Source organism: Canis lupus, chromosome 4, assembly GCF_048164855.1.
Source record: "Canis lupus baileyi chromosome 4, mCanLup2.hap1, whole genome shotgun sequence".
Lineage (NCBI taxonomy): Eukaryota > Metazoa > Chordata > Mammalia > Carnivora > Canidae > Canis > Canis lupus.
In genome coordinates this window covers 21688099-21700879 of record NC_132841.1, presented here as the reverse complement: position 1 = coordinate 21700879, position 12781 = coordinate 21688099, and the positions used below count along the sequence as shown (strand labels likewise).

General features: G+C 51.0%; 1 protein-coding gene across 9 annotated transcripts in view; it reads right to left on the bottom strand.

The window, feature by feature from the left end:
* Window positions 1–519: 519 nt before the first annotated feature.
* The window catches only part of COL13A1 (collagen type XIII alpha 1 chain), an 80354-nt gene continuing 68092 nt past the window's right edge, over window positions 520–12781 (bottom strand). For 4 of the 9 annotated variants that reach the window (XM_072823404.1, XM_072823407.1, XM_072823409.1 and 1 more), the window contains 5 exons: window positions 12254–12307; window positions 11213–11248; window positions 6116–6202; window positions 2513–2551; window positions 520–751 (listed from right to left, as the gene is read on the bottom strand). In XM_072823404.1, coding sequence (XP_072679505.1) covers window positions 749–751; window positions 2513–2551; window positions 6116–6202; window positions 11213–11248; window positions 12254–12307 — 219 coding nt within the window. In that variant the 3' untranslated portion in view covers window positions 520–748. The other 5 variants (XM_072823402.1, XM_072823403.1, XM_072823406.1 and 2 more) reach the window with 3 other exon arrangements.

Here is a 12781-nt window from a genome sequence, read left to right as displayed (position 1 = left end):
ACCAACTGCCTCTTAAAAGAGAGAAGAACACAACACTGAACGCAGTAACAAATAGCCCTTTGGGATTCTGGAGACCCAGCGGATTTCAGCAGAGCTGAACTGGAACTTGAAATGCTCCAAAGGCACCATAATGAACTTGGGATGTGTTACATACAAGAGGCCTTGCTTAAGTGACCCCCCTTCCCTCTGTTGGATCTCACATTTCCATACATTCCCCTATACCTCTGAAGACCTTTGCTTCTGGGACTTCCTGCTTTCACAAGAAAGAATGTATTTAATGTAATGATTGATCAGGATCATGAGTTGCCACGTTTCATTTTTTTTTTAATAATAAGAGTTTAAAATATTCTTAGACACACCTAGTTGGCAAACACCACTGACGTCCACTATCCCGTGAGTTCACACATAAGCTAGCCAGCACCTGGGTGCCGGCTGGCCCCCTTTGGCACCAGAACACAATAATTTATTAAGCTTCAATACTTAATAAGTGTGCACAAATATCATGCAAACATATGCCCATACTCACAAACAAAAAGTGTATTAGAGTCGTAGACTTATACAAAACATCTTGTAAACAAAAGGAAAGAGGTTGGCATTTTCTGTACAAAATATGCAGGTTTTTCTTTTTCTTTTTTTTGATAATCTGTAAGATGCATCATACTTCTGGCATTTTCAAAAAGTGAAAACTGTATAAAAATAAATATTCTATGTACAAACACACACACAGGCCAATCCCAGGTTAGAGGCATCACTGCAAAACAAAAACACACAAAACGATGTAGAGTTAGTGTTCATGGGTCTGTGGGTGTCTATTTCCCTTGTGGGAAAGGAGGGTGCTCTTTGCAGGTTTGGGGTGGAGGGCAGCTCTGGATGGGGGAACCACGGCCCCCCGGGGGGAAGATCCTGGAGCTGTCTGCACCCCCAAAGCAGAAAATCATTTTCGCCTTCCTGTCACCCCCTTCTTGGACACTAGAGGGCACCTGCTCCCCATGTGGCCTTTGAAGGTGCCTCTTTTGATGAATTATTGCATCTTCACAGACTGAACCTATGGCGTGAACCAACAGACAGGAGGCTCTCTGGTTGCTCCCCCAAGACACTGTAGCTCTCGATAGTGGCTCTTCTTCCCCTCCTAAGCTCAACCACTTCCATCTCCTAACCATCAGCAGCAATTGTGAAGAAGGAAATCTTGGAAACACCTCATTCGATGAGCTTTTTCCCTGTGTCGGTGGAGTTTTAGCCAGGTCTAGGGGAACCCACCAAGGGGATGAGGCATGGCTGGAGGGGTGGGTTCTCAGGGCGCCATCTCCCTTGAGACTGAGCTTTCTCTTTCTCTGGTCAAGGATGTGTTGGGTACCTGGGTGCGTAGGGACTCCGCCTTGGGCCTGGTGGAGCCATCCTGGTGGCTTCACTACTTTTAACTCAGTCCTGTGAACTGATGAGACTCTGGGCATTTAGCACAGAGGAGCTCTTCGTCTGACTGTTAGTGTGCTCTGCTGTCACTGAGACAGGGCTAGATTAGCTAAGCACAAACTCTTGGACATGCTGGAGTCTCCAGCCCTTTCATGAGGACAAACCAACACCTTGAGACCACGTGGGATTGTGAGCAATCTCAGCGGGAGCAGGGTGGAGGGAGGCCGCAGAGGGAGGGTGAGCAGCACGGCAGCTGCTACCTTTGCTTCGGACCTGACTGGGCTTCTGGATTAGCAAACTGATGGCCCTTGTCAAATTGACACACAAGTCCTACAGCCCAGCCCCTCCTGAGGTCCCACTCAGTCAGAGCCCCCCTGTGCTTTGGGGGCTCTGACTGAGTGGGGTGATTTCATGCGGGGGCAAAGCCCTGTGTTGTCAGCTTTAATAATGGTGAAGCCAAGGGCAAAGAAATGAAACTCACTACTGGTAGGAATTCTGGGACCTCAGGAGAGGCTGGGCTGTAGGACTTGTGTGTGCAAGCATGAAGCTCTGGCAGCTTAAGTTCAAGGGAGAAGGGTAGAGTAATGGACCGGCCAGTCTCTACGAGGAGGTAGAGAAGCTGTGTGAGGGTACAGGTTAAGCAACACAGATTTCCTACATCTGGATAAATGTCACCATGTGGCTTAATGGCTTCAGTGACCACATATGAACGCTGTGAGAATTGCTACTGGTAACTAATTTTCAAATTAGTTGGTCCAGTAGTCCTTGGAGGAAAGGTGCTGAGCAGATTAACCACATCACGCATAAAGACGTCAGTTGTGTGGCTACATGGAAATTTCATACTCGAGGGTCTGCTGAGGCCTTAAAAGGCATTTTTTAAAAGTTCTCTGAGTGCAGTGTGTGGGATGTCTAATGGGCACCTTTGGGATCGTTCAAGGGGAAGGGTAAGTGGTGATTGTTCCTTTGGGATCGTTTCTTTCTCGACCTATGTCATTTGCAGAGAGGCCCAGGACGGAAATTGCATGTGCTTAATCACACTTGAGAATGGAGCCGCAAGTACACCTGTGCCCCCAAGAAGCCGCAAACCACTGGGCAGCCTTACCTTGTTCCAACAGCCCTGGACCGGTAAGCCGTCTTCACCCTGCAGTGAGGAAGGAAGGCAGACGGCTCAGACTCTGACACAGCTCCCCAGGCAAGTGGGACGGTGTGGGGTGGGGAGACAAGGGCCACAGATACTGTGGCAGCGGATCAGGACACAGCCCATCTGTTGTCTACTTCTCTGCTCCAGGGCAGAGCCTCGGAAGGGGGGAAGCAAGCCAGGCGGACTTCCCGTTGACTAGGGTCACCTGTAGTTACAGTGCAAGGCCAGGAGGGGCTGCCCCAGCCTGTGGGGTCAGCGGGCAGGGTGACCTGAGTGCCCTGTTAAGGACAGCCCTAAGCCCTGCGGGTCTCTGCTCTGGCTGGACTGAACGCCAGGTATTCTCGGGTAAGTCGCTCAGCACTTGGTGGCCTGTCTCTTCCTCTGCAAAACCTGGGGAAGGCATGGTGGTATGAAATGGTAGCTAAGATGCCCCCAGTCTTGGTTGCCTCTCTTCCTTAGCAGTAGGAGGAGGACGTGTAGGCAGGTCCCCTCTGATAATCAATAAGGAGGAAGACGGGACATGAAGGGGCAAGCATCCTCACAGGTATTGCAACGTGGTCCTGAGATACAAAATGGGGAAAATGGAGCTGAACTGGGACAAAGATCTGGTTCTCAGTGTGTGTCTACTCGAATCGCAGCCCAGATTCTAGAACTCACACTCCAGGGCACAGAAAGGATGGACACAGGGTTTCAGGGGACCGGAGCCAGTGGTCAGCCCAGAGCAGGTTGAATGGGAGCCCTCTGTGCCCCAGGCTGATTTCATCACCATGGCAGGTGCCTAAACCTCTCACCTGGCATTCCGCAGGCAGCCGGCCCGACCCAGAGGCCGAAGAAGCCTGGTTATCTTGTACTGAGATAGATCCCCCCGCCCCCCAAGTCCACGATAACACAGCGCAGGAGACCGGGAGAAGACCAACAATGAGAAACATGACAGGGAAGATATAGACACTTCTACAGCAAAATTAATAGACGAAGGACACATCGATATGGGATGTTACTGGAGAAAACCCCGTTTGCATGAAGGACCAAATAAAGATGACCTTCATTGTCCCCTCTGGGTCAGGGAGGGTCCGCAGGGGGAGGTGGTACATTCCAGGGCTTCATGAAGACCTTCTGCCCCTTTCCCCAGCCCGCCACGGTGCAGCACTTCACATGGACTCTGGAAGGGAGAGGAGCCTCCGAGGGCCACGGCGGCATTCCCATTGGCACATGATGGTGACAGGGGCACGGAGGGGCGTGAGGCAGGCAGAGGGAGGGTGGGAAAGAGGAGCAGGTGGCTGGGGCTGCAGCAAGCAGAACTCACGGAAGGCATGTGGCAGACGGGAGACCTGGCTGGTGGTTAGTGGAGGTGCTTTGGAGGGACCGGGAGTCCTGTGGTTGCATGCTCGGGTTGCATGCTCGGGTTGCATGCTTGGGTTCATCTGGCCAGGCGATGGGGAAGCGGGGTGGCGATCAGGGATTTCAGAGATGGGGAAACAGAGAGCAAGCTACTCTGCGCTCTTCTTGTGTTGTGTATACTGGTCCTAAAATTCTCTTCAGGGAGCTCTGTGGTCACGTCGCAGGGTCACACAGCATAGTTTCTCATAACTTGCCCTCTTGTCTTTAGAGAGAATTCCCATGTGACCTTGGGGCGGGATGTGGGACCCGGAGTCCTCATCTGGGGACATGCATGGAGAGGGTTCCTAAGTGCCTCCCCATCTTCTCCCTTCTTTTCCTCAATGACACCCCCAAACTTTCTATTCTCTTCCAGACTTGCCAGTGGTGAACCATTTAAAGATGAAAGGAAGGGAAACCAAGGGAGGATTTTCTAGTGTCTTCCAGGGTTTCAGCAAAAGGGATGAACCCTTTAGCATCTAAAAATCCTGATCTTGGACCATCCCCTGGTTCTGGGGGTATCACTGGGGCAGCTACCCCAGACCCAGCCTGGAAGAACAGGCAGGGTGGCCCCGTCCCCTACTTTAGTTCTAGAACTTCTCAGTCCACCTGTGTTTATGAATATGCTCGTCTGTCCTGTGCCACCTCCTGAGAGATGGTGGAGCAGGAAGGGGGGTGGGACCAGCTCAGGTATCTCATTCAAAGGTTTTGCCAGGTGCTCAGCTGATGCTTGCCGAACCAACTGCAGCGTGTGAAGGAAGAGAAGTCACAGTTGCTAAGAACCTGTCCAGAGAATCCGCTTCCCTAGGTTTCTATCTGGGGGCAGGTTTGGCTGGAAGCAGCTGTGAAAGGAGCTAATATTCCATTATATATATAATGTGATGTATATCACATCCTCTTTATCAGGTGCAGCCAAAGCTGGCTTTGGGGTCGAGTAGGATGGCTTGCATTCAGAGGATGTGCTTTTGAAGCAGCTGCAGGAAGAAGCCAAAAAACCATCCTGGCAAACTTTGCATGCTCAAGGGGGCATGGCAAGAGCCCTGGAGGACCAGCCAGGGCAGGGTGACCCTTAGAGAAAAGGGGCAGGAGGCGTGCGGTGATGGTGGGGGTGGGGGTAGGCATCTGGGGAGACATGCAGGCAAGAACCACACACGTGGGGAAGCCCGAATCGGCCATGCAGGCAGGGGATGGTGATGCCATACCAATGGGCATGGGGCATCCAGTCCGTCCAGCCCTGGTAACCCCGGCTCCCCTTTCTCTCCTTTAAAACCTCGGTGTCCCTGTTCACAAAACCAACCACGATGATTATTTAGGTGAAGGCTGGCCAGCTCCGACTGTGGAGTGGAGAGGCCTAAGTCCTATCCCAGCCAGGATGCAGGACCCTGCAGGTATCTACAAGTAGGGCCCAAATCTCAACTGACTCCCAGTTTCCAAACTCAGCTTTTGTGCATTCTTTGGCTTCCTCACGAGCTGAGCTTTGGAACATGTACAACCAGCCCCCTCCCCGTTTAAAGATTCACTTGGAATAATCACAGATGAACTTCAAATTTAGTGCATCATAATTTGCAGAACCTTCAAATGGATTGTGAAGGCAGTTGAGAAACCCAGCTCATGAGCCCCAGATCATTCCTAATAAGCATGTTTGGGGGTGCTTCCTGGGGGGTAGTCCATCTACTGACTTTGGTCTGCTGGCTAGTGGGCATTGGGAGGCCGTATATTAAAGGCATCCTTTCTGGCCTTGTTCTACCCCAGGGGCATAGATGGACACCCAGGTCCGAGTGTCCTGCATCCTGACAGAGGATTCCGACAGCTTGAACTGTTGGCCACAGAGGTGGTCACAAAACGAAGAAGGCAAATGTTTGGCTCACAAATGCTACACTGGCTTCCAAAGCCATCCTGGAGCAAAGAGTTGAAGCCTGCTCCAAAATCCCTTTCCTTGGGGAGAAAGTTCTTATTTCCATACACCAATTGTTCTGCATCTTCAAAGGAAAGGGATTTAGCCAGAATGACTTGCAGCTGTGGTTGGAGGGTACCACCAACAGCGCAGATTCTCCTTGGCCAAGTGAACAGACTTGGTAGCATCAGTGTAGACAGTCACTTGTCGTCTTAGCTTATTTGCCTTCTTCGTTTCGAACTTGCAAACCTCAAGGAAGAACACCAGAACAATGCAAGTGATAAATGAAGACATACCAACGGGCAGGGGGCATCTAATCCAGGCGCTCCTTGGTCTCCCTTATCCCCTTTGGGCCCTCTAGAGCCTTTCTTCCCCCTCTCCCCCTGCAAATAATGGTTTAGTCCGAGAGAAAAAAATAACATCAAAACTTTAGGATCATTCACGTGTTATGGTTAGAAACAGAAAAAGGAAAAAAAAATAGCATCTCTTAATTAGGATATTCTTCCCAATTGGATTTGAGGCCAGCACCCCTCCCCATCTCTCTAGAAACTGGGAACTTTGGCTAAAGCTGGTGGGGGTGGGGAGAGGAGGAAATCGGACCTGGGGGTTCAGAGCTGGAAGGGGAGGGAAATGCAGTGGAAGTTATTTGGGGCCAGTTTTGCTTATTTGGAGCCCAAAGTGGGCCTGTGATCAACAGAGGGACCGATTTCCTTCTCTTGGAAGGATTCATTTTTGAAAGACTTTGAACTGACAACTTTTGTCCCAATAGGTTTTTTCTCTTTGATATTCTATTAGGAGGCAAGATCATTTTATTTAGAGCCGTGGTGTGTGTGTGTGTGTGTGTGTGCGTGCGTACACAAGTGTGTGTGAACACGGTCCATGTGAATGTGTGCACATACACGTCTGCACATATGGGTGTGTGATTGTGTGCTTGGGCAGGTGTCTACAAGTGTATGCATGTGCATGAGTGTACAAGTGTACTGGGTGACCCCTGGCTCTCAATCAGGTCCTCTCATCGTATATGTGTCTCTGGTCCACCCTGGTCTGAATCCGAGGCAGCTATTTGTATATACAGAAGCTGGTTCAAGGAACTCTTCTGTTTCTGAGAAACTTGGTAAGCATCATCTTTCTAAATCGAACCCCATTTTGTACATGTCAGGATCACTCTCTATTTCAAGAAGGGCTGTGGGAAATTGTTCGTGATGAATTTGAGTTTGGATTTTCATGTTGGGTCTCCTTGTAAAGGGGCCAAATGTGCCCATGGGGCGTCTTCTTGGGAATGGTTCTCCTCTACTACAGGAGGCTGACTGTCTAATGTTGGGGGGTTCCTCGTGCTACTCGAGGTGGACGAGGCCTTGAAGGCAGGTGGCACAGTGATCAGAAGAAAGCCTTGGAGCCAGAGCGGGTCCTGCCTCTTACCAGCAGTGTGTCTTTGGGAAGTTACTAAACCTCTCTGAGCCTTATTTTCTTCACCTATAGAATGTGGATAATAACACCTGCCTCAAAACTTTGTTGTGATGTCTTTGTGCACGTTAAGGACTTACTAGTGGCATAGAGTATGTGCTCGTAATGAGAGCTGCTTCATGAGGATTACAGTAGTGATGACTACTTCTCACGAGCCAGTGCTGGAGCGAGGCTGCCGCCAGCCGTATGAGCTGGCATGACTACTGTGTTCCCGTAGTGGAAGGCTGCACAGTTCCTGAGGGGGAGGCCAAGGACAAGAATATTTTTTATGTTTCTCTGAACCTTTGGAAACTCCTCAAATGTCTTGGTTCCAGAGGTTTTCTGTAATTGCCAGTGGCTTGTTCTGAGTGAATTTTCTAAAGTGCAAACGCTGACTTGGAAAATGATGCATTCAAGAGGAAATGTGTATATGCGTATTAGGTGTGAGGCTCTGAGCAACACCCACCAAGGGGAACGTGATGGCATGAATAGCCTCCGAGTAGGTGGGCCAGCAAAACCCCTAGCTGTTGGGCTGGGAAGCCCCATGTAAACCTTCCTAGCAATGTGGTCCCTCGTTCTCCTTGGGTCAGGCCAGTGTAGGAGTGAACACAGTTTTCCACGTCCAGAGGGTGGGCAAGGATCCTGAGCAAGGAATTGGTGGAGATGAGGTTTCAGGTCCTGGATGATTTGCCTATGGGCAACAGAGGGGAGGCGGTGGTCCTGACTTTCAGGGTGGGTAGCTGGCACCATGGGCCCATGTTCTAAGGGCCCAGGAAGTGGCTCTAAAGTGGGGGTCCTAGCTTCACCTACATCCTCCCTACCTCCCAGCCCCGAAGAGTGGCATGAAAGAGGCCCTGCAGAGAGGGGTTCTAGGTAGGGAAAGGGCAGATGAAAGTCAAGCAGCAGAGGTTTCTTTAAAAAATAGAGATATATTGATTTTAAGTTGAAGCTGGGAGAGTGGAGGGGGAAGATGGGAGGCTTGGGGTCTGGCAGTGGGGTGAGCGCGTCTGCAGGGAGAAGTATTGAAGGAGTGAAGGAAGGAAGAGTCCAGCCTCGGCCAAAGGAGATAACGGAGGGAGGAGAGGTAAGGAGGCCATGGGGGCCTGGCTAAGCAGGCGACTCATACATGCACCCCATGCACAGGCACCCCAGACGAGGCGTCTCACAGAGTGACAGCAACCGCCCTGCATGCATACAGACCTTCCAGTTGGCTGGCTTGCAGGCAGCTCCACCGCTGCACCCTAACTTCCCGATGCCATGTGTCAAATTCATGCCACCCTTTATTTTTTTCCCTCTCCCTTCCCCTTTTTAAAAGTAGGCTCTGTGCTTGAACTCACGACCTCGAGATCGAGACCTGAGCTGAGATCAAGAGTCTGATGCTTAACCGACTGGGCCCCCCAGGAGCCCAGGGCCATCCTTTATCGGGTGATGAACTTTATTATCCTAAACATGGCTTCCGGGCCAAAATCCCAGGGCTGTTAGGGGTCAGAGTGTCCCTTGTGATAAGGACAGGACATTCTTTCCACTGCTGTGTGTATCCTCTTAGAAAAATGGCCTGTTTGGAGCTCTGGGCCTTGTGGGCTACTACAAGGACCTTCTTCCTTTCATGTCCCACCTTCTGTTGCCTGGTGGGACACAGAGAAGGGTCATTTTGAGATGGTGTCCCCATTCACTGTAAGATGGAGCAATAGGCTTGTGGTGCACCCACCAGGGCCTCTCTGACGATGACGACAACAGGCCCAGGTGTGACACCCGGTGAAGTATGAGAGCTGTCTCAGGCAGCCACCTTCTCACACATGGTGGTGGGTGGGGTTGGGGATTGGGACACCTGCAGCTTTGCCTTCACAAGTCACAGTGAGGCTTCTACCTAGAATGGCATCTAAGCCCTTCTGGCCTTCTCCCTTGACCAAAGTGTCATGAGCTTCCAGGCCTCAGGAAAATGACCTGTCCATGGCAAAGCGCCGACTCTGCACTTTGGAACTTCCTTTGTCGGGAAGGCTTTATTACTAAGCCGTCGCATCTCCCTGCAAAAGGTCTGTTAGGGCCAGCGGTATAAAGAGGTCTGTTTAAGGAGGCGAGATGCAGGATGGGGGGTCTTCCAGGACATTCTAACAACCCGAGATTCAGATCTCTTGAGTGGAGGACACAAACTGTTCCTTGGTTCGGAAACCTGCTCTTTGGAGTAAGTCAATTATTCTTTATGGCTTACTCGAAAGTAGGTTCATGCAACTTGACTGTTTTCTGGACTTGAGTTTTACTAAGTGACATATTGGCCAATTTATAGTGGGGCGGGGGAAGGGTTGTAAAACTTCCTTAGGAAGGAGATGTGGAGAAGCAGCATTCTTCCACTGATTCCTGGGACCTTACTGGCTTATTTGATAACCCCAGATGCCTACCTCAGAGCCTCCAGGCCCTTGCCACCCCTCTACCTGTGACAAGGGCATTTGCCTGCCCTGCCTCCACCTCTAGGGCAACATGATCACCGCCACCCAAGGACTAGTTTCTCAGCTTTCCAATGACTCTCTGCCATAAGCCAACTGAAAAAGTCTTAAGAAATAGTTTAAAAGTATTAATTGAATGTGATAAAGACAACCAGAACACTTTAGAAATAGATTAGAAAGGAGATTAGTATGCCAGTTAAGAGGTGGAACGATCAATTTTTTTTAGTGGCCTCAATTCTTTGATGGCACAGTAAGGAAGGTGAGCTTCCCAGCCTGCCTTCCTAGCCAGCACCTTCCTGGAAATAGGTCTGATAATTCCGGTGGTTTCTAGACTTGGTCTTCCATTGAAAGTTTGGGAGGGGTCACTCTGCCTGCTTCTTATTTATAGAATATATGGAACATATTGAGTTACTTTCCACCAGCTGCCAAAAAAGGAGAATTTAGGGATATAAAGGAGTTCAATAAATATCTTAAATGGAAAAGCCTAGAATTGGTGCAAGATATAAGCATACAGATTCTGGCACTTTCTATTCATGATCATGGCTATCAGTGTTCAAAGATCATCTGGAAGACCTGGGATCTAGGAGCTACTTGCTCTGCCTCTAATGCTCTGTGTGAGCTCAGTATATTTTGTCGTGGTTCTGGCCTGCCTCTCCATCTGGTCTTCCACTTGTTCTCTTCTCCCTCTAAGACCCCGGGACACCATGACCTGCTAGTAGATGCACTGGGGTGTCTAGGCACTGTGGGTCACACTCTGGGGACTACTGTGATGAAGCAGCAGATGAGACATTCTGTGAACCGACCCACAGCTCATCTCTTGGTCAAATGCAGTTAAAAGGTCCCTGCAGGGCCCAGATGTGGCATGTGTCATATACATGGCGTGTGTCACATCCTACCACATGGCCATGGGTGCTGTGGACATTCAACAGCTGTGTCCTGGTGATGACAGCAGAAATCAAAGGGACAGCCAAGGACCTCAGAAGGTGCAATTCATTTCATGGTCCTGTGGACCCTTTCCAAGAGAAATGAGGGCTGTGACACTTTTTTAAAGGGTTGGCTGCTTACAACAGCTGTCTGCTTGTGCTTGGAACCGGAATTTATTTCTCTCTCACCAGTGGCCTGGGCTGCCTGGCGAAATGAAGTCTCAGAAGGCTACGACTAGGCAATGAGGGGTCTAAAAAAATACCATTCAGGGATCCATTAGCAGGGCACTGTAGAGAGAGTGGGCACGTGACTCCCGTTGCTGGATGGCAATGCTAATCTGATGGCAACCGTGGGATTTGATCTCCGCTTGTCATGTGGAAAAATCCATGCTTCCATTTCAGGATTAGGCCCCGGGCTGCCTGCACGCTACAGAGTAAGCTCCTCACTATAAAACCTTGTAATTTAGGATGATTTACCAGGAAGAAGTGTATTTGCCAATGTTGGGTCAGGAATCCCCAATTGATCATTCCACCACATCATGAAGGCATTAGTAAGCAGAGCCAAAGTGCAAGGGCTCAGACTCACCCGGTTTCCTTTGTCCCCGGGTGGTCCGTGTAAACCCTGCAATAAATCCCAGAAATGAAGACACATTAATGAGGAAAGACAGGATGGCCGTCCAGGCCTTCCTTCCAGGCTCATAAGGTCTTCACCGATGCCTAATTCACCAGAGACAGGCTTCGATATCCCCACTGTACTGAAGGGGGACAAAGGGACTTGACCTCAAGACACATCTGGGCTTTGCTCAGAACACGGTTCTGGTTTTCTCGCTCTGCAGCCAAGGCCCTGGACTGCAACCCTGTTCTAGCTCACGGATGCCAGTGAGCAGCAGGTGCGGAGGACATGGTCTGGGTGCAGAAAAGTCTCCTGCCAGAAGAGGTGTTTGCTTGGCTCTCCCGCCAGGCTCTTGCTAGAAAAGTAACCCCAAAGCTGTTCATACCCTCTTTGTAAGGTACGGGCTATTCTCCCTGTCTTCTGCTGGGGGAATGGCACAAGGCAAAGACTGGCCTGGGTTGGCTGGGGCAAAGCTGCTTGGGCAGCCAAGCATGGGACTGGTGAACAGATGTACAACCTCCAAGTGGGTGGGAGACAAAGGTCTTGGCTCTCTTAGGCCATCAGCTTTTATAACAACACAACAGAAAGTCTGCTGTAACTGGGAGGCAGTGTCTTGGGAAGGCTTCCCCTCTCATGAAACATCTCCTTCTTGCGTTTTAATGATCCGGATTTCCTTCTGCGTCTCCTTGATGGCAGGGGCCATAGCACATTCATCTGTGTGACCCCCACTGCGGTGGGAGGGGCCCATATGCCTCTGCTACATCCCATCAGATGGTCCTCATGGCTGAGGACCCGGTACCCCAAGGGGACCATGTGTCCTGACGTTTGCCTCGGGCAGTGCCCAGCAGGGAAGCCCCACCACCAGTTGGCTGTTGGCAGCTTCCTCTGTCCTGGGGATCAGCATTCTCACTTGGCTCTGGATGTTTGCTCCAGGCTCTGGGTATTCTGTTTTGACAGGGTTTCTGGGGGGTGGGGGGATAGGTGGAGAGAAAGCTCCGGTCGCATGGCACTTACAGGAAGCCCAGCTGCTCCTGTTGGTCCTGTCATCCCAAGGTCACCTTTGCTGCCCTGAAACAGGAGAAAGAAACCCATGAGGCCTCCCTGACGTGGTGACCACCTCTCACCCACCGTTGTCTGTTTTTGTACGAAGCCCCGGGAAAGCTCTCTGGTCCCTCCAAAGAGCCCTCTATGATGCAAGGGCTCAGCAGAGGGTGTGGCTGGTGTGGGCGCCACCATGTCGAGGGGGCCGGGAGGCCCCTCACCCTCCCTCCACCAAGGCCCCCTGGAAAGACCGGACAGCGCCCCGAAGGTACGAGCTGGCCTCAAGCAGGAGCAGAGCGGGAGACAAGGAGCAGGAAATGAGCAGGGACAGGGAAGGTGGGGACGAGAGCAAGAGAACTTCGTTGAAGCACAACTGTCACCCCTGAGAGCAGCCATCCTGGTCCCCAAAGTGGCTGTCATCTTAGGGAGGGAAGCCCGTGCCCCTCTTCAGGAGCTCCCTAGCACCCATCCCGCAGGGGTGTGGGCTGTGAGCCAGGGGGT